The sequence below is a fragment of the Ischnura elegans genome, chromosome 6 (assembly GCF_921293095.1).
Source record: "Ischnura elegans chromosome 6, ioIscEleg1.1, whole genome shotgun sequence".
NCBI lineage: Eukaryota > Metazoa > Arthropoda > Insecta > Odonata > Coenagrionidae > Ischnura > Ischnura elegans.
In genome coordinates, this window is record NC_060251.1 from 108,636,999 (window position 1) to 108,658,840 (window position 21,842).

The 21,842-nt window shown below is 38.0% G+C and overlaps 1 protein-coding gene across 4 annotated transcripts in view; it reads left to right on the top strand.

Moving 5' to 3' along the window:
- LOC124161496 (cGMP-dependent protein kinase, isozyme 1) overlaps positions 1–21,842 on the top strand; it is a 494,161-nt gene that overhangs the window by 337,542 nt on the left and 134,777 nt on the right. For all 4 annotated transcript variants that reach the window (XM_046537829.1, XM_046537827.1, XM_046537826.1 and 1 more), the window contains exon 2: positions 3,574–3,966. In XM_046537829.1, the coding sequence (XP_046393785.1) occupies positions 3,706–3,966 (261 nt within the window). In that variant the 5' untranslated portion in view covers positions 3,574–3,705. The remainder of the gene's footprint in view (positions 1–3,573; positions 3,967–21,842) is intronic.

A 21,842-nucleotide genomic window follows, 5' to 3' on the forward strand; every position in this document is an offset into this window, starting at 1 on the left:
CATATTATGCGCTGTTATTGATCAAGTTTTTATCAAATTTCGCATTCAATGAAATATTTTGATGTCGTTAAACTAATTTAATTGGGGTAAATTTTATAGGTAACTTATGCTTTACGGCACGGAAGATGACGAGACAATACGACACAGGCGTAATTCATTAATAAGCGCTTCAAGTTGATGGGTTGAATTTTATCGTATTTTCTTTCAATTTTATAATTTTTTACGGCATTTTTAGAATCAAAAATATCGAGGTATCGGTCTAAAATTATTCATCAAAATGGATGGTCATTAGCATAGAGATAAATTTTTTTAAATAGATGAAGTAGGTTCTGAATATTTACGAAACGAAAGCCGCGCTAATGCATGAGAATGAATTCAAATTTAGACTTCAACTCTCTCCGCTCTACATCATCCGAGCAAATGAGAAACTTCCCGTTGCTTGGACTTAATAATTTGGGTGATTATGTAAATCATATTGTGTGCATGGTTAAAAGGCTGAATGTCGAACAGCCTGTGAATAATACGACTGGATTTCAGTGGAATCAGGTTTAGTTACTTGTGGGCTAATGTCGTTTTCCTTGTAACTTTTCCAAGTATTCTGGTTGGTGGCCACTTAAGAGGCTTTATTTATAGAGGAGCGAGTGAATTATAAGTATGGATTTCGGTAGAAACCGTTTCAGTTCGAATTGATTTCATGTCCTTTTCCATCAAACAGCTTTTTTTCGATGAATTAAAATTTGCCTTTAATTGGTGTTTCCATGTCCTTCGCCACATTCGAATTCAATGATAATTACTAACTTTTTAGATGTATTGATTATAACTCGTAGTACATCCACTCAAGGGCGGATCCAGGATTTTCCTGGGGGGTAAACCAGGTTCTGACAGGCAAACGGTCTCCTCGTATTTGAGACTAAAATCTACATGCTACAATTAGTCTACGAAATATACTCTTAAATATAATATGAAAGTTTTTAATGAGTATAGACTTGTATCTATAACTTTTATATTAAAATATAAAAATTTTTCATATTTTTATTAAAAAATCTCGTCTATCTTTTGCGCGTCTGGGGGGAGTGCGTCCCCCCCCCCCAAATCCACCTATGCATCCACCTGAATAGACCAAAAAAAATACCAAAATAATCACCATATCTTGAAGGAGAAGGGTGTGGTCACATGTAGATAATGATGTCAATGGTTTCTTAGCGTTCCAGTTTCAAACAATAGTTATTAATGATATTTATAATTGTAATCAACCCGAAAAAAGTCATACGGTCCTGTTCACTTAATCATAAAATCCTACCGTCATCCAGTCGTAGCCGTCAGTTTGGCCGATTTGGTATTAACTTTTACCTGTCTAATTCCAGCCATGCATTATATACTTTGGTAGGGCTTTCAAACTTTTTGGAACTTTAAAAACATTGTGACCCTTGTTATCATCCATTTGCATTAAATATTAGTTTTTGGGAAACTAACTGGAATACACATTTTACCATGCGATCTTTTTTAATTGAAATATCTCTAAATGTTCCATTATCTTTTACTTTTATTTGATAAGAATTACTTTTATCGAAAATATGCGTGTATTTTATGGAATTTATTATCGTACCCTTAGAGACGGGAAAAGAGTGCTGACTGTACCATTGCTTACATCTCAGCCAATACGAGAACACGTCATTTATACTGTTTTATAGTTGTGATAATTAAAAATATCCTATCAACAAAAGATGCGGAGATAGTGAGATGAAAGCATCCAGAGAAATGCCATGCTACTATTTATTTCTAGAAATTTATGTGCTAAAATCGTGTTATAATGGAGCGGAGAGATATCTTTCTTTATGCTATGGCTAGCCATCATTTGCATAAACCTGAATCCGTTAAAACCATTATAACTCTTATGCAATAATCACGACTGTTGATGATGGATTTTTGACACAATGGCGGGCGTTTCAAAACATTCCGCAGTTCATATCGCCTAATAAAAGCTAAGCGATCGCTACATCCCTAATATCGCTGATGCTGTATTGAAGAATACCGATCGTGATTTGTGGTATTATCAGTTTCCATTTCTGACCGTGACAATGCACTGGTATGAAAACTCGAATCGTGTCTTTGTTTTATGTTATCTTCAAATTAATCGCCATTGCGTGTGGTTGGTATACCTATGTTAATTGACTGATTCAATTACGTGGCAGTCTTGAGTGCAGTAGGAGAAAATTCTTCAGAAAACCATTAATGAAGACGGGACCTGAATCCGTTAAAACCATTATAACTCTTATGCAATAATCACGACTGTTGATGATGGATTTTTGACACAATGGCGGGCGTTTCAAAACATTCCGCAGTTCATATCGCCTAATAAAAGCTAAGCGATCGCTACATCCCTACTACTTTATTGGCCTCATCATGATGTTCCGATGAAGACAGTCGTCAGAGAACTTTAGAATTGAATGACGGCTAAGGAAGACCTTGGATGAAAAATGCAGTACACGTAATGGAGGATGTATATCAGAAGATTTGTGTAAGTGTGAAAAGATTTGATGCTTGAAGAACTGCGCGGAGAGCTACATCAATTCAATCTCAGGATCGTTTACTACTGACGATGATTGGAGACTCGGAATAAGTGACTGCAAGGAAGTGATAAGTTTCCGATTCAACCTTTCGTATCAATAGTCCTCTTCCAAGAAAACTGCAATACCTGTCTGTATAAAAGTGGTCACCCACCCCATCCATTGCATCAAGCTCCCGTATGTGTACCGCTGCGCTACCAAGAAATTGAGTGGAATGGAAGGTTTACTCTTCAGTTTAGAGACCCGCTCCTAACCAATGAGCTATCATATCGTGTTCAACTTATCTTGACCCACAAAACGGTGAACTAGGAAGTTCACAATTATGATTCGAAGCAAGGAGTGTATGCACATTGCACATTCAACTCAAAAGTAGGCCAAATATTGAAATGATTATTGCTCTTTGAATAATCTTATCCAGGTATCCCGAAAACGCCTTTTTCAATTATTTTAATGAAAAAGGCATCACCTTGGGAAGTCTTTTTTTGAATCTCGAATTCATATTTACATTAATTGATTTAAAACTTTGTGGATCTTTCGCATTTGTGAGGTTTGTTTTTCAAGTAACTCAGCATATATGTTGTTGTATTTGGAGGCAGGCTTTTTTTTAGCTCAACTAATCCACTTGCGATGCGAAAAATTTATTTAAACATCTTTAGTGTTTGAGAACTTTTTATAAAGAACATATTACTGGAAATGTTCGTACTCTCTGCTACTATTTAGGGCAGCTCTTGATTTGATTGACTTAACCATGATCTGACCGTGTTTGGCTAGGTTCACATGGAGGAAGAACCTACGGAACGTGCCGGAAGTGGAGATGAATTTGGCCAATCAAAATCCACCTTTTACTCACACCAATTCTTCTATTCCCTATGTCGTGGATTGGCTAAATTCCTTTCCGTTTCCCGCCCGTTCCATTTATTCTGCCTCCTTATGAAAATTCAAATTTTGTTTTTGTTTCCATGGTCACAATGTAAACTGACCTGTCCATTCTCTTCCTCCTTTTCAGAACAAAAACTCTTCCACTACAGCGGACTCCGGTTCGTCCGGGTCGCACTCCGATCACCACCAGCACCACTCGGGTGGCGAGGGGTCCCGCAAGGGCAGTGACGAGGACCCGTCTTCTGTCGTCGGGAACCACATGGACGGACTGCGCCACCACCAACCGTCCTCGCCCAACAGGACGAACAACAACACGCCCACGATGATGCAGAACGGGGGTCAGAAGGAAGGGGGTTCCGAGGAGGCCCTGCGCAAGATGGTCTCTCAGCTGAGGCGCGACGTGAAGGAGTGGGAGTCCAAGGCGGAGGCATCGTCAGCGGAGGCGGAGGAACTGAAGAGTCTGCTGAAGAGGAGCGACCAGGAGGTGCTCAAACTGCAGAGGGAGGTCCACAAACTGAGGGTGAGTAAACAAAGCTGCCATTCCTCCCCGTTTCCGTAGAAGCAGCACTCCAAACTATCATAAGCCTTAATCATACGATCATTTTTCACTAACAAGTCCATTGATCGTTTCATTGATTATTATCCCAGGGTGAGCTCTACCCTCACATTTCCAGTGCTTAATTTGGGCCGAAACGCGCCGGAACAGCGTTCCGACACCCCTGGGGGGAAAAGTGAGTACTTCGGCCTGAAAATGATAACGTTCGAGAGTCATCAATTAAGCTATGATTTCCTCTATACCTTAACTTGTACGTGAAAAATGATGGTGTGATTCAGGATTTATTTTGACGTATTCTCACCCAAATGTTAGCGAAAATTTTTTAACAACTTCGTACGAGTGAACTGAATCTTGATTTGCGGAAATAGTCTTGAATAAGTCCGATTGCTGATCTTCCGCATTATGGCTGAATCAGATTTGTAGAACAGGTGTATAGATTTTGAAAATGTGAAAAACTACATGAATAAATCATATAATAGATTCGAGAATTTCCGTTTTTCTTGGAGTATCGCCATTTGAGGGAATGTTAAAAATTTAGTGATAATTATCTCTCATTATCAATTATTTTTTTAATGAATCATATAGTAGATACAAGAATTTACGTTTTTTGGAATTATGCCAGCATGAGAATATTCATAAGTTAGTGATATTTTCAGTGCCGGATTTAGCACTAGGTGAGGAAAGCGGCCGTTTTGGGGCCTCGGTCTCGGTGGGGTCCTTGAAGACTCAGGAAAAAGTTGAAATTTAATTGGAAATAATAAGAAAATTTATTGGTAATGTGAATTTTTAAATGTCGTGAAATACAACCTGGATGGAGTAATGGGGGGGGGGGGAAGAAGTTTGTCGGGATAGAGGGCCTAAAGGTTTGTTCGGGGGTCTCTTTGCCTATCTTGCTTTGGGGCCTCAAGGCTCTAAACTCTTCAAGGCACTGAATATTTAAAGAGTATTTTCTAGCTACATAGCCACCCGAACGCTCGGCGCGCCATTACCAAGGTCTCCAAAGTATTTAGAAGTGCTATATGGAACCAGTTATGAAAATGAATCCTTCTCTCCACTGAACTCCCTACCCACGCATTGTATCGTTGTTCAGTTGCATCTTTCGTTTAGGCCCATCATTATGTTGTGTAGATAATATCCAGTAGATTAGATTGTATCGGTTCTACTGCAACGATCAAGCTCATCTCCTAGATTTCTTTTCATGGAACCGATGATGCACTGTTGCCAAATGGCATCTCTCCTCCCCCTTCCTCACTCCTGACCATACCCCCCCCCCCCCACTCCTCTCCCTTCCTCGCTTTGCTTCGACTCTCGCCTCGACTGTTTGACAGCCCTATCGCGGTTTTCGGTGGACGTTGTGAAAGGTGATTAATAGCCTGGAAAGCGATGATCTCGAGATAGCAGCGTGTTCATGGTATCCGCTTACATGCTTCGCGTCGATTCACTACCTCTTCGCCCTCCTATCAATGTATATATATCGCATGCTGTGGAATTTCGCATGCCTTGGTTTTGTTTTTAACTGTGACGAGTCACCAGATATGAGTATTCGATGGTGGTGTGTAGACAAATGTATCGGATGTAGGGATCGGCTTAATGTGAACTCGTTTTTTTTAGCTTTCACTATCATTATTCTCATGTTTAGTTACGGGAACTCCAAATAGTTATCTGTACAGTAATTTTGGGTTAAAATTTTGTAATATAATTGAAATGGAGAAATGTTTCTTTTTTTACTTGTGCGTGAAATGGAGTCATGTTAACATAATGCATATTGGAACTATATTTTTATACGTGGGGCATTGTCGAAGAGAATTAAGCAACAAAAAATTTCATTCGGACACCATTAGCCATGTGAATTTCGCCATAATAATGTTTACTAATGTTTGGTCAAAACCGAGATACGCGAAACAGTCCATATTCGTTATTATAGCTGTCTAGCAATATCCTTGCCAAATATGTTAACTCTAGATCAATTCATCAAAACTTCTAATGAAAAGTGAAAAACTAGTTCTACGAGAATGTATTGAAAAACGACCTAGGTTTTGACGCTTCACGTCCATCACATGCTGACGTGCTACGTCGAAATCGAGGTCGTATTTTCATAAACTCACGTAGACTTACAATTTTTTTCACTTTTCATCATGCTAAGTCGATTCCATGACGTCACGCCCGAGACAACGAATTAGCGAAATACTTTAAGGGTTTTTGTATTATTGGTTTTAATCCATGGTAAATGCATAAATGTGGTGATTGCACTTAGCCGATGGCCATTCATACGATAACGTTAATTTATTAGGGATGTGCGAGTACTCGAAAATTCGAGTCGAGTCGAGTATTTGATAGTAGATGTTATCACATTGCCAGATCCAGAAATGACCAAACTGTACCACACTGGCCTCTATGCTTGCGAGTCGTTTTCAACTAGTAGCGCCGACTCCATTGGGCCCGAGGGAGCCCGAGCTCCCTCAAAACTTTGTTATGGGTGTGAGGAAAAATTGTGTCCGACGATTTCCCCGGAGAGTCCAGATATCAAGATTCCAGTTATCAGGGTTCTAATGATGGTCATATGACTCTTCTAAAATGCTTAAAAAACTAAAAACTCACTGCTTTTAAAATTTCCCGGGGCAAGATTCGCCCCCCCAATATTTTTTGGAAGTCGGCATCCCTGTTTTCAACTCAACTCGATACTCGACTCGAGATCGAAAAGCACCCCTCGCGCATCCCTAAAATTTATGATTATCCCTCCTTTTTTCAAATTATGATTAGACTTCTCTGCCTGCTAAGATAGGTTGACATGGATGATTTCGCTGATTTCTCTGGCCTCTCACTCCTCCCAACTTGGACTCGCCTCTACAATTAACAATAAGGCCCACTCCTTTCCATTTTATCTAAAAATCTTATTCACTTCCTACCATTCTCTGGCATTACCTAACATTTTTCCACCTATCACTGTTTTCAACATTCCCTCCCCACTCAGTTCTCGCTCGATCTGAGTCTTATGTCTCCTCCGTATCTCGTCTGCAAGCCTTCCTCTCGAAAATTTTAGCACAATAATTATCATAATTTTTTTCTCCTTATCTCGACCTCGTTTAATACATATTAAAATAGTTCTTGGAGTGTAGGTCGACGTATGTTACGCAAAAAAAGTTATAGCCAACGTTTCTGTCTATTTAAAACCATCATCAGGGCTTATATTACGTAGAACAGAATACACAAAAAACTTTGACATACCTTAACTTTGTACATATTAGTTGATATTATGCTACTAAGATATTACCACACCTAGTTACCATTAATTTTGATTGATTAAATAAAAATAAATTTTACTGAGGTTTTCAATGTGTGTTTTTTTATTACAACTGTTTTTTTGTTTTTTTATGTAAACCATTTCTTAAAAAAGTATTTTTTTCAATATAACCTCATGATCTAAAATTTCGGCGTTGTCAAAATCAAAAACATGGCCATTGCTTATGCAATAAAAAATGCAATTGCTTAAATAATTATCATAAAAATATCTAAAAGCCGGTGTGTACATTCCGAGTTGGAAAGCCTAAAATTCCAGGGCGTTATGCATAAAGAGTGAAGTTTTATCTCCTTCCAAGTCTCCTTGTTGTTAGTCCAAGGCTTATTTCACAACCCTTTTGAGTCGACTGTCAGCCGTGAGTTGGTGTGTCGAAACATATTCCCTGCACGCTGTTAGTCCGGAGCTTTAGGATTGAGATGTCTTGCTCACCGTCTCCGGAGAAGTACAGCGAGTGACAGCGATCATTCGAGAGAGTACGAGAGATCTAGTTCTCGGGTCAGAATTCACAGATGTTACGCGTCTCATGAGTGTGGCCTTCTTTAGCCCAAACTTAGTCATAATCGCCGAGAAAAGACGTAGACTGCACATTATCAGTATCCGGCGTCGGAAAATCTGTTGAAAACACTGCTAAATTCTTTAGTTTATTTTTATCGTGTAATCTGCTTAAATTATGAGCTGCCACATTAGATTAGAAAGATTTATAGGAAAGGTTATTAGAAATAGAAATATTTTTGGTGGTTGTTTTCGGGAATTTCTGCGTAGGTAACATTTTCTTACTCAACGCTTCACTTCAAGGAGTGAAAACAACCACCAACATTGATAAAAAAAAGCTGTGAAAATCTTCATACGAAAAATAGAAATATTAATAAAATTTAAGGCGAAGGAATGGCCATTGAGTTTCAAAGCATATAACTTAATAGTGTCTATACTCTTTAATTGCAACTAACCAAAAAAAGAGTAATATATATTTATACGCTTTAGATGTCTTGCAGGCATTGTCCATTGTAAAAGGAACGATCCGTTAACGCCTGATGGTAGCCGCTGGAAGCAGCTGGAAGTGTATTTTAACGCATGAATGTTATTGCATTTCTTTATATACTCCCTTTATAGCGGGAACTCTTAGGGAGCGTTGCGATCCGTTGCGATAATATTTATAGCTTTACGACATTATTTTATTGTTAAATACTTAATTTTCACATTTTAACGACTGAAGACTTTTGTTTGAAACAGGGTCCTTTCGACCACTAGCAAGGCGCTTTACCCACTAGGCTGCCTCGCTCTCACTAATGTATTTATGCGTCTTCTACAATACAGTCTGATAGAATTTTAGGAAATATTTGCCTGCCAGCCAGTGGCAATCCTTCACGGAGTCACCCCCAAGTGCAAAATTGGCCCAAAAATCCAAAGGGAAAAGTGAAATAAGGGACGGGTCCAATCTGGGGCTATGGGGGTTGTGCTTAACTATGTTCGTAATTATTCCTATCGGTTTTCATTCCGAACGGTTAATTGCGATTGTTTTCAATTCAATCGGAATTTTTTGTACTTGAAAACGCTCACTCCGGCGACTCACTTTGAGGTCTCATATCGTCGTCGGAATGAACATTTCGAACTCACCAATTTTGATCGCAACGTAAACAGTAGGAATAAACGTTCGGAATGAAATCCGATCGGAGTAATTACGAACAGTGTCAAGCAAAACCCCCAAAAATTGGTGTTACTTCTTTTTAATTAATTTACAGTTGAATTTTGTTTATTTTTATTTTATTATCGGTAAAAAATATTGTACAAACTTTTCATGCCTTTTCAAGTTAACCCATTAGTGCATAAAGTTATTTTAGTCGAATATTCATTTAGAAAGTAATTGTTCTGCCTAATAAGGTTCATTTTCTCATGTTTCTGCAATTTTTAAATGCTTACAATCAATATTTTAAATAATACCTCCGTCCGATGCATCGGAAGGTTATTTTGCAGAGTCGATTTCATATTCAAATAGCATAGAAAAACTTGATAACATAGAAAATAAAAATATCAACCTTTAGAAGAAAAACGAGATACAATTTATCAACATACTGAGCAAAATAGTACGATAAAAAATAATTTACTTTCCCCGTGCGGGTGACTGAAAATTCTTTCAATTTCATGTCTCACATAAATGCTTCTCAAGTCAATAAATTCGAGGAGTCGAATAAAATATTAGCAGGGCGTGAAGACAGACTTGAATTTGAACATAATATAGTATCAAAATGTAGCGCAATTCAACTGGAGCCCAGACAAAAAATTAAACACGAGTGTCCTATATATCAGACGCTATGCACTAATGGGTTAATGCAATCAATTTAATTCATAAATAGTCCTGAAGAAGGTATAAAAATATACCGAAACGTTGGCCAACAATATTGCATTTCATTCTTAAAGACCTGCTCTCCAAGGTACTAATCAACGTTTAATAATATCATAATATTTTTAGTAGGCAACATATGCCGTGAGACTCAATTTCTGTCTACACTAACTACGCTTTCACCCAAGCATGTCATTTTCATGCATCATAGTCATTATTACAGAAAGCTCCTTTTCTGTCATTCCGTATATGCTCCTTTAATACTGAGCCTAAACAAATATAAATGAGGTATCATTTATTGAGGTATCATTCATCAAACTTTGAATCGCCTGATTCTGACGAAAAATACAATATCCATCTCAGTTTTCACTATTCACCCTTTAATTATACTTCAAAGTTTCGATTTTTCCACGTAAATTACTCGCTCAAGGAATATCGACTCCACACATTCATTTATTCTAAACTTAAAAAAAAAAATTAACCCGTTAAATCAATAACTAAACCAAAGAAACGTAACCTTAGCAGGCAAAACTATTAAAAGTAAAATCAAATAAGTAAGAAGAACGTTAAACGTTCTCTAAAAGAGACATCGTGTGCAAGTAACTTGAAAGATAACGTGTATCATTAATGAATAAAAAAATCGTGTTTGAAAGTATTCAAAAAAATATTATCAACGGTAATTGACAAAAAAGTATGAAAATAGTACGAAAGCATGATATGAACGAAAAAATATGTACGAAGCACATAGTGATTGTATATGGGTGAAAGGTATAAAGTCGTATAAGAGTGAGAGTTTATAATGAAACTGTTTAAATAATTAGAGAATATTATGAATTTTTATAAGTGAAGTTAGGGAGTGCGAAATTTTCAGGACACAATAATAACACTACACAAAACAAGCTGAATATATTTGTATTAATACCAATCCCTTCCTTTCACAACCCATTTTTATGGTGAACAATATCAACGGCCTCGGACAATATTATGAATTGAAAGGACGATATTTTCGCACGGGTTACCTAGTATACAATTATAGCGATGCACATAGCAAAAAAAGTATATCTATTCGTGCTGAAACCAATCCCTTTCTTCCACAACCCCTTTCGTGATGAACAATATGCTCGACCTCGGTTATGTTGCCTTGGAACTTATCCCACGGACCTAGATTTAATAAGGAGAGTTCCTCCTTTTCTTTCTCCGCTAAATTCCTTGGATGCTTTCCGCAGCCTCCTTGCTGAGTGAGTTGGTGTCGGAGCGTAGGTAGGCTAGTCACGTAAGGCTCCTCTTGTCTTCATCCGTCGAACGGAGGCACTGCAATAAGGGAGTGGACGTACGCTACTCGGCGTGGAAAGATCCCACGGTGCAACTTGATAGCGCTGTGCCACCCCCCACCCCCATCTCTTGACGGCACCGATCTCTCTATATGACTCGGGAGCTGGTTACCTTGCACCTATTTCCCGTGGGCAAGGATGCATCTGGGCACTTCTCTTGGCTCCAGAGGAATTTCCAGCAGTCTTGTGTGTTTCCTCTAGGACCTATTACGAGTCTCATTACAATACGCTGTTTATAATTTATATTAGTTGCTTAGCTGGTAAAGAAGCCGTTCAAATACCACCCGGCATGCCATCCTATTCCAGTTTAATGGTATTATTAAGATTTTGGTGAAACGAATCCAGTTTTTAATTCGGTTTGATTCCGAAATTAACCCTATGTCACGAGCCGAAATATCGGGATTGAGGGAGTTAATAGGGCGGTTTCCTATTTTTTTATTGCCTAAATCTAAAGATTATTACTCCTGGAGTACGTATTTCACGTTTTTAGATCATTTAATGACGATATCTATTTTTCGCGATGAAATTAAAAGTGAAAAGTTTAACGTCTGTCTGCTGCTATGTGAGGCCATCTGGGTGCAAGGCAATGAACGCCGCTATGATGCAGGCTGCTTGCTACTGAGCATGGCGGTAGCGTAGAGTACTCTGCTAGCAGGTAGCGCTTGCATAAGGGTTATTATTCCTCTATCAAACGAAGGAAACTTTCCGACCTTAGTCAATTTTAATAGGTGATTATTAAGAGATGTTTCCGTGAGATCTGTGCCTCATACATGCATTAGTAATCTCAGACGATGTAAAACTCCTGACTGCATCTAGGTCCCTGTGACGTCACGTGGAGTGGCATCGCATGGGTGCCAATCTGGCCTTTTTCAATTGACGTTAAAATTTACCATTAACATTCGTCTAAACTGGGATTTCTAAAACCAAAATAAATGTATATTATGAATGAACTAATTGTGGGTAACGAATTGCAATCACTGCCTTTCGTTTTCTTTGATGAAGGAAACTACCCTATTTTCGAATCAATAATTATCCTGCCACTAAACTCTTGAAAAAAATCAGGATTATTTATAAAAGGTTAAAATTATTAATAAACAGCTAAAAATTAATAATAAATTAATAATAAATCGTAGAAATTTCCTTCCTCATAGGAAATTGTTTTCCTTCCTGTGGAAACAGTAAATCATGTTTTCGCGAGTAATAGTCGCTCTCATAGCGATGAGGGTATTCCCTATCCTTCCCTTCCACACCTATCCCATCCTTAGAGGTTTCGTCGGGCTCTCATCGCAGCGATGCCTCCTATCCTTTTTTCCTTCCTCAGTCCTTCCCCTCTTGAGATGGCGCGGACGTGTAAGTCTCTGACTTGGTCGCCGGTCCTCGAGAGTGTACCCCTTACGGGCCCGCCCTGGTTTTCCGATTCCACTGTCAATAACATTTCAGCAAGTCGCTGGGCTCATCACGAGGACGTCAGAGGGCAGTTCGGTGGTGCTCCAAAATTTGCAGCGGTCGGGGACTAGAACAAGGATTGATTCTAACACGGCATACAGCCCCTTATTTCGCGATAGAGGAAGGCCATATAACGGGATGGGTATAATGTGGAAAAAAATAGAATGCGTAGTTGAAACATCATTCTTTCGTGTGTGCAAATCTCATTATGTGCAAAGAATAAGTATCGAAGAAAAAAATTATGGTGCATTACTTTTTGGGCAACCCTCGTATATTCATATAAATATGTAAATTTTGTTTAAATATCACTTGACTCGAATTAGCGCTTTATTTAACCTGACCCGGGTGAGACCACAATCCGGTCCCCTCTTCCCCCGAGCCAGGGGAATATGAGTCAAACACATATATTTTTCAGTATTATTATTTCGCATATCTTCCTATTTTCTTCGGTAAGAGTTAGCTAGATAGCCATGCGAAGATAATGAAATAATCCGAACGAAGAGTCACTAATTTATCCGCAGATAGTTTTTGAGTTAGCGATAATTTTCAATATATTTCTCGTATTTTTTCGTAATGTATACTTATCTTCCGATAAAAATTATAATGCATTGACGTAATAAGAATAAAAAATGGACAATGACAGTGCGCAGTTGTTAGTTGTAAAATTTTATCCATCTCAATATCTTTCTGCCTTTCAAGTGTGTTGAGGGGGTGGGGTTCCGTCGAGACTGGGGGAGAAAGCGAAACAAAACACAAGGCATGTTAATTTTTCTGAGTTTTTGCGTCTTCGCAAAGGCACACGCATATCTTTAAGTTAGCGATCGTTTATAATATTTCGGATTTTTTCTCGTATAGTATACCTATCCCATAATTAACATAATGATGGAATTAGTAAAAAAATGGACAAGGACAGTGCTCAGGTAAAAGTTAAAATTTAAAAAAAAGTTAATTTAAAAACAAGTTAAAAAGGTAAGTTGTAAAATTTGTGACCATATCAAGATCTCTCTCACTAGTTTGCATTAATATTGGAATATTTTCATAACATAAAACAAGACAAGAATACCAAAGTAATACATATTCCTGAAAAGTAAATTTCCTTGTTGTCAGTAAATGTCCACAAAACCAAATGTCCTTGTCCATTTTTTTCTTATTCCATCAATATTTTATATATTTTATCGAAAGATAAAATATATAAAATATTGATGGAATAAGATAATGTACGACGAAAGATACGAAATATGTTGTAAACGATCGCTTACTGAAAAATTAGCAACGGATATTCTGGGATTGATAGATATAAGATCTTTCTGCCTATCAAGTGTGTGGAGGTGGTAGGTTTCCGTCCGGACTTGGGGAGAAAGCGAGGCAAAACACAAGCAATGTTAATTTTTCCGAGTTTTTTCGTCTTTGAAAAGGTACACACACACACACACACATATATCTCTAAGTTAGCAATCGTTTAAAATAGTTCGCATCTTTCACCGTATAGTAAACCTATATATCGATGATTTCAATATAATGATGGAATAAGAAAGAATGGACAAGGATAGCAGGGGCGCAGCTAGTAATTAAGGCTGGGGGGGGGTTTAGGTGTAACTAATACCGGGGTGTGTGGGGGGTATGGAATACCCACCAGGATAAGCGGTGGGTGCGAGGCTAACGAATTTGCGGAATTTTAAGATAATTGGTTCAAAATGGTGTGTTTTACGGCTTTCTGAGGGATATTTTATTAATACTTACACTGTTGTATTAGTAATATCAATCCAATTAAATAAAATGGATCAAACTTTAACATATCTCTGAGCTCTGGGGGGGATTTTATCCCCCAAAACCCCACCCCCTCGCGGCGCTACTGGAGGATAGTGCTCAGGTTAAGTTGTAAAATTTGTATCCATATCAAGATCTTTTTTACTAGTTATCATTGAAATTGAAATATTTTCATAAAGGAGGGTAGGATTGCCATAGGAAAACTTATTCCTGGAAAGATAAAGATAATAACTGACGTTCTTAGGTGATTTCTTTCTGGTTCTGCCTCAATATTGAGTTTAGGGGTTTGGTTTGGTCAAGTACAGTGCTCAGGTTTAATTTGTAAAATTTGTGTTCATATCAAGATATATATCACGTGTTACCTTTGAAATTGAAATCTATATATATAAAAGAAAGTCGAAAATCGTGTTAGTTAGAACACTTATAACTCGAGAACGGCTGCACCGATTTCAATGAGATTTGGTTCTTTGGATTCGTCACAGGCGGGGTTAACATATAGGCCATTAAAAAAAGGATAATTTCACAAAAAAAATTCATCTCTTTCCTATGGACATGCATTTAGGAGTTATAGTAACACAACAATTGATAAGTCGGTCAAAACTACAAATTAAATAATTAGTTTTGTTTTTACCACTTTAATAACTGAATTTAGTAACAATATAACATTTTAATTTCTAAATATATTCAAAATATTAATTAAATTGAAATTACATTTTTAAAATTTAATTCGAGCTGATTGTAAGCCCAGCCGTGGCCCAGCTCGAGTTGACACTTCACTACCGTGTTTGTAAACAAATCTCCAAGCAATTGTTGACAAACGGTAATGTCCGTGTTCCTGTCGAGGAATCGAGTAGTTTGCTCATCAACAAAGAGTTCCAGAATATGATTGATTACAAAAAGAATCAAAGATGGTTGATTTAGCGAGCAAGAACGAAGATGTGGATGACTAAAACGAGGTAAATTCAAATAGTTCGTACTCTGCATGGATTCGAATCTTTTAAATGTGTAACAAACGAAGACGAAATCACCAACTATCTATTTGAATATTTTAAGTCCTTGGACGTACCTGGCTTACCAAGGCACGATTTACAGAAAAATGTAGTTTCTGTGCTCATGATCTTTCGAAGCCTAAACCAACCATAACTATCCAACGGAACGTGTTTGATCATTAAAAAAATTGGTGATGAATGTGATTCACGCAACTTTACTCAAAGGAAAATTCAAAGGTTAGGAAGTCCTCATTCCGTAGATTCCATGATCTCAACTCATATGCCCTTTTGAGCTAAAACGTATTCAATTTACAATTCGTGTTGCATTCGTGATAACGATTAAAAAATCGCATGGTCATTCTTTCAGTTTTTGTGTTGTTTGTGCTCATGTGCTAATGAAAACCCATGATTTTCTCATGGTCAATTTAGAGTGCTATGTTCACGAGTCGATAAACCATCCTCTGTATTTCTTCCTTCGCTTCAAGTGCGTAGCTAGGATAGGGGGTTTTGGGCGCAGCTAATACCACGGGTCTGTAGGGTATAGAAAACTCGCTAAGGTAAGCGGAAAGTAAGGGGGCACTTCCCCCAGACATTTTTTTAAGATAAATGGTTCAAAATAGTGGATTTTGTGGCTGTGTGAATAGTTAAATATGTTTTGTTTGTTAGTCATCCGTCCCCCTAATATTAATAACAAAATCTTTCATAAAAAAATTCTCTAAGCTCTTGGGGGGGGGTTTATCCCCCAAAACCTCCCCTCGCTGCGTCACTGCTTTGCTTCGCTATATTTATTTAGCTTCATCCGCTTCATCTTGCGCCTGATAACAAAACAAAAACTGTTGTTTCTCAGAAGGTGCTTGACTCAAGACATTAAACCCGAATGTGTAGGGCTCACCGTGGTGCGTCTACGCATGCAGTACGTTTACGCAGTGCATTTTTTCCAAACAGAGATACTAAAACTGGCGCGCCTTAAGTCATTTAATGCGAATGCTGCTTCATAGGGGCTTTTCTTGCACGATTTTGAGCATCAGTCAAGCGTCGGTCTGGGGTCGTGTCAACCTGCCCCCTGAATGGGCCAAGTGTATGCAACAGACTTGGACCTAAAAACATTTTTTTACAGCTAATAACGCAAATAGCCAACAACTGAATGCGTACAATTTTTATTCCATGAACTGCTTTATTAAACCACAATGCCAAAAATTTCTTAAGCTAAAACGTAAGAAAATTTGTTGAAAAAAATCCGCGTAAACGTGCTCCGATTCACACTATGAAGATTCAATAAAGAAAATGTCTTTCTGACAAGCAATTTTGGTACTCATTTACGTATTTTTATATAATTTGTATCCTTATTTTATTATAATAAATTAAACATGATTAAAAACGATACAGCCGCTCTTGATTTATAAATGGTGAAAGTAAACTGTAAGTTCATTGATTGTTAGGCGGTACGAAGTTCGCCGGGTCAGCTAGTATTTTCATAAAAGAAGACAAGAATACCAAACTAATACTTATTCCTGGAAAGTAAAAGATGACTACGGACGCTCTTGGGTGATAGAGATAAGATCTTTCTGCCTGCCAAGTGAGCTGAGGTGGTGGGTTTCCGTCCGGACTGGGGAAGAAAGCTAAAAGAAAAAAACAAGGCATGTTAATTTTTCCGAGTTTTTTTTTGCGTCTTCACAAAGGCACATCCTATCCGAGTCTCTCCTCTCCTGTCGGCTTCCATTTCCTCGTGTCGCGCTCACTTATCCCGAATCCGAATCTTTTCCCCGAGGGCTTGGCTGCTGCGAGCAATGCCGCCTTGTATATTCTATTTCTACGGTTTTTGTGTGAGCGTGGTGGTGAGGACATGTTAGCTGGCGACACAGCCTGCCTACCGCGCGCGCCGTCCGCATTTCGCCATGGCCTCCTTCCTCCTCCCTTTGCGAAGTGATGACTCTAATAAAGTGAGCCGAAGGATTGCCCCTATCGAGTGTGTGAGTGCATGGCGTTCTCTCTCTCTCTCGTCTCGTTTTTCTCTCACTCAGTCCTCTCGTCTTCAAGTGGAACCAGATTGCGTGCCGCAAGGTCCGGATACACGACTTGCAACTGTGGGAGTGGACTGCGCGTTAAGCTCGTTTATTCTAATATGTATTTGCGATCGCTCACTCAAATTCAGCAGCGTAACGGGGGGTATAAGGGGATAGATCCCTCTCCTCAAAGCCTCTGAGAAATTTTAAACTATTGTCTAGTTTTGAAATGTAATATCAGCATCTGCTTATAAAGTTAAATCTTTTGCGAAAAATCCACAGAGATCAAAAATCATTCACCTCTGGTCACGGCGAATGGTTTTTTACTGATATTACTGATTAGTTTTCGATTATTTATTCTTCATATTTCCAACTCCATTAGTATATTTTCTTGTCTCGCTTAACCAGTTGCCAAGTCAGCACACATTTACCCCCTCGAGTGATGTAAAGTTATTGGCTTAAAATTGCGAAGATTCAAGCTTGTTGGAGTGGAATTTTTACGTATTGAAATAAGCACTTGTAATTTTCCACGATTATAAAATTTATTCCGAATTAAGTTTCGTTGTAACTACATAATCTTCACGGTACAGAAGTGGGTATGCGTTAATTACGTGAGGGGTCTAGTGGGATGAGCGGTTCAAGCCGATTTTCATCTAGTCCCATTTGGGGGAGAGTCCTGGCAAGTATCACGTATACGCAATAAACAGTCTAAATTTATTTATATAAAAGCTGGTAGCACTTTTCCACAGTATTTTAATGCATACGACGCGTTTCGGCTCACAAGAGCCATCCTTTGGGGTATCATTAAAATCAAGGAAATTCAATTATCAAGGGTAAAAGCTACCAGCTTTTATTTAAATATGTCGAAATTCCACCATGTTACTCCTGTATCTGTTGAACTTAAAGTCTAAATTTGCAATCTTAGTAATTTTTAATATCAGTGTTAAATAATCTTAAATGAAAATAATCAAACAAATTGTTTTTTCATGGATCGAACGCGATGAAGCATAGATTAGCGTATATAAACTGATAATACGCATTTTGAACAATCTCACGTGATATTAGAGGGAGGGTGTCGAGTCAAATCTCACGACATTTCACTAAGGGGTGAATGGGGGTTCAGAATCACCGATATCACCTCATGTTATTAATGGAAGCCCCCAAAATGGTTCAAAATCGTATGTACAATTTATACAAATTTTAACGCTAGTGGGGAATGTAAGAGAAGAGAGGAGAGGGAACAATCTGAATGTGAACGGAATAGAGATGTTCCCCCTTTATTACTTTCCTCCATATTCCGTTGCATTTTTTCTTCAGGTTGTTCCATCTCCTCCCCCTCCTCTCTCCGATTATAGATTATACAGGGTGTCCCATTTATCTTGACCACCCGATATAACTTTTTGTCCAGATGCAAATTCAAAAATGTGTCAGGAAAATGTTCATTAGCCGTCAGGGGGACATTAATCAGCATGATTGCCTTCCTTGTAGCTTTGTTATTTACAAAGATGTGAACAGGAGGAGTTATAGGAGAGGAAATGAATTTCCGAAAAAAAAATATAGGGTGCCATTTAAAAAAGACATACCGCTTTTCATATCTTTGTAAATAACAAAGCTACAAGGAAGGCAATCATGCTGATTAATGTCCCCCTGACGGATAATGAACATTTGCTTGACACATTTTTGAATTTTCTTCTGGACAAAAAGTTATTTCAGGTGGTCAAGATAAATGGGACACCCTGTTTATTCCTCCGGTGCAGTTAAAACTTGTATGCATTGAATGCACTACAAACTATTTGTACCTTGAAGATGATATTTGAGCAATGGGAAACAGCTCTTTTTTATCCATCTGAAAATGAAAGTCCTATATCTTAAGTAAGACTTGTGGAAGTGGCCAATGAGACAGTGATATAGTTTTCTTCAGGAGAATTCAGCTCCCATATTGATGATCTTGAATCCATTTAACGTGTTAGTAAGGCCGGTCAAGTAACTGAAAACGAAGCTAATCGTTACCAACACGTACTCTTCCATTGTGCCATCTTAATTCGATGATGTATCATACTATATAGTAACATCGAAACCTGGGTTGGAATAAATGTTATAATCGTGAGGACATTGCAATTGCTTATTTCAATGAATGCCTTCGACCTTTTAAACTGCTTACTTTAGAAAAATAAGTACGGTGTCTTCGTTGAAGATGGCGGTGGAGGATTATTTTGGAAAATTCGACCACAGGCCTGCTTCTCGCTGAGGGAGCTGAACTCGCCGTCTTCTTCGCCGATATCGCCAGTGAATTGAGTGTGGGCTGGTCGTTCCATCTTTCCAAAATTCGAAATTCAAGCGATAACTTTGGAGCAAAACGTCTCTGAGGAGAGGGCCGGCCCATAGCAGTCGTTTGCTTGCAAATGAGCCTCCTCGTCCACCTGCGTTTCTTTTTTCGAGACGAAGCAAGTGCCTTGGCCCCGATGATGGGAGCAGGCCGATTCAGGTAGGTAGGTATACACGTATATGTTGCACATCGACATTCCGCCGTCTCGGGATCGTTCTTGTCAAAATTCTTACATCTGGAAACCTGTCCGCGTTATTGATAGTGCGATTGGCGGTGTCCAAAGTGTGTATATAGGCCTTTTGCCGGACCACCCGAAGGACTGCCTGTTTTCAGATCCAGGGCCATACCCATTTCGACCATGTTTTACTGGGTCATCCACGTGGACTTCCCAAAATTTTGTGTTTTCAACAATGGGAAAATACATTTTTTCATTCCTCTGATTGCAATATTCAAAGCCCTCGATCTTTCGTAATATTTGTAAAAGTGGCAAATGAAACAGTAATTTTGTTTCCTTAAATAGATTTATTAACTTAAACTTTGATAGTGATGAGCCTGAAACTATTGAACGCGTTAATAAGGTGGGTCAATTTACTACAAAAGAAGATTCTTTAGTACCATAGCATAAATGTTTCCAAAACCTACTCCTATGTCATACCATCTTAGTTCAATGGTATAAAATACATCAGAATATTTTGTTGCCATCGATGAGAACTTTGGAAATATATCTGTGCAATGAAAATAGTGGAGGGTTGGCCAATATAGTATGAATCAATCTTGTCAAAATTCTTAAATCTGGAAACCTGATCGGTTATTGATAATACGACTGGCGGTGTCTAAAGCGTGTATAAAGGCCTTTTGCTGGACTACCCGAAGGACTGCCTGTTCCCAGATCCAGGGCCATAATAATTTCGCCCATGTTTTACTGGGTCATCCTCGTCGACTTTTAGCTTCCATATTTTGGTGTTTTCAACTATGGGGAACTACATTTTTTTATCCATCCGATTGCTAAAGTTAAATTCGTCTGTCCTTCAGTAAGATTTGTAAAAGTGGCAAATGAAACAGTAATTTGGTTTCTTTTAACAGAATTCAACTTCCATATTGATTATCTTGAAACCGTTTAGCGTGTTAGTAAGGTCTGTTTAGTATATAATAAAGAATTTTATTCGTTTCCAACACGTACTCCTCCATTATACCATCTTAATTTGATGATATAAAATGCATAGGAATAATTTATCGTCTTCGATGAGGACTTTCAAAAATTGTCTTTACAATTTAAACACTAAAGAGTTGGTCAAAATTAAATAAATCACTCCAGTCAATATTATTGCATGTGAAAACCCGTCCGCCTTATTGATAACGAAACTGGATGATGTCGTAAGTATATACGCAGATCATTGGAGGACCATCTGAAAGACTGACTGTTTTTATTTACTGGTCCGTATTCATTTAGGCCATAATTTTCTGGTTCATCCACTTGAAACTTCATCAAATTATTTTATTTATCTCAATGGTAATATTTATTATTAACCCATCTGGTAGTAAAAGCAAAGACCCTTTATGTGCTGTTGAGAATTTGTTTAAGTAAGCAAGGAGGATGCCTAATTTTTTGTAATTTTATTGTTACCTTCAAAAAGCTCCTCTATCATTGCGTAATTTTCAGGCAAGTATTCGGATGACATTTTCTGATAGAACGCGTGCTAAATAAGAAGTAAAGTTATCGTCAGAAGGTTGGCTCAGATCGCGGTCATTCCTATTAACATTCTTGCATCTGGAAACCCATTCACGGTATTCATAATTGGACTAGCGCAGACAGATGTATATACAAGCCCCGTCTGAAGCTCTACCTTTTTTAATATTAGGTTCGCAAAAAAATGAAACTAACGAAATAAGGAATTCTATGTTTTGCCTTTTTATTCACAAAAATTGAAATCCTCTGTATTCATAGTCAGACATTTTTAATTTATTAATATCTTAAAATTGCAAAACTCCTCTTTTTAATCAAGGTAAAATTATATAAATTCATTCAGTTGATTACAGGTTTTTCCATTTTTCATTTCCACTTTTTGAATAAAAATTATATTATATTTTAGCCAATGCTGTCACCGTCATGGTTTCTAGTTTACCATATCAACGTTTCCCATTCAGTTTTTTCTGGGTGCAATATTGACTTCGATAGGGTATCAGAAATTTTCATTACAGTGGGCCGAAAAAGTACTTTTTTTCGGAATTAAATTTGCCTCTGGGACATTTGACTATGCATCATAAAGGGAGTTTTTATCGAAGAAGGATAATTGAGACATTAAAATTGGATAATATTTTAAGTAGGTGATTTCCCGCTGATT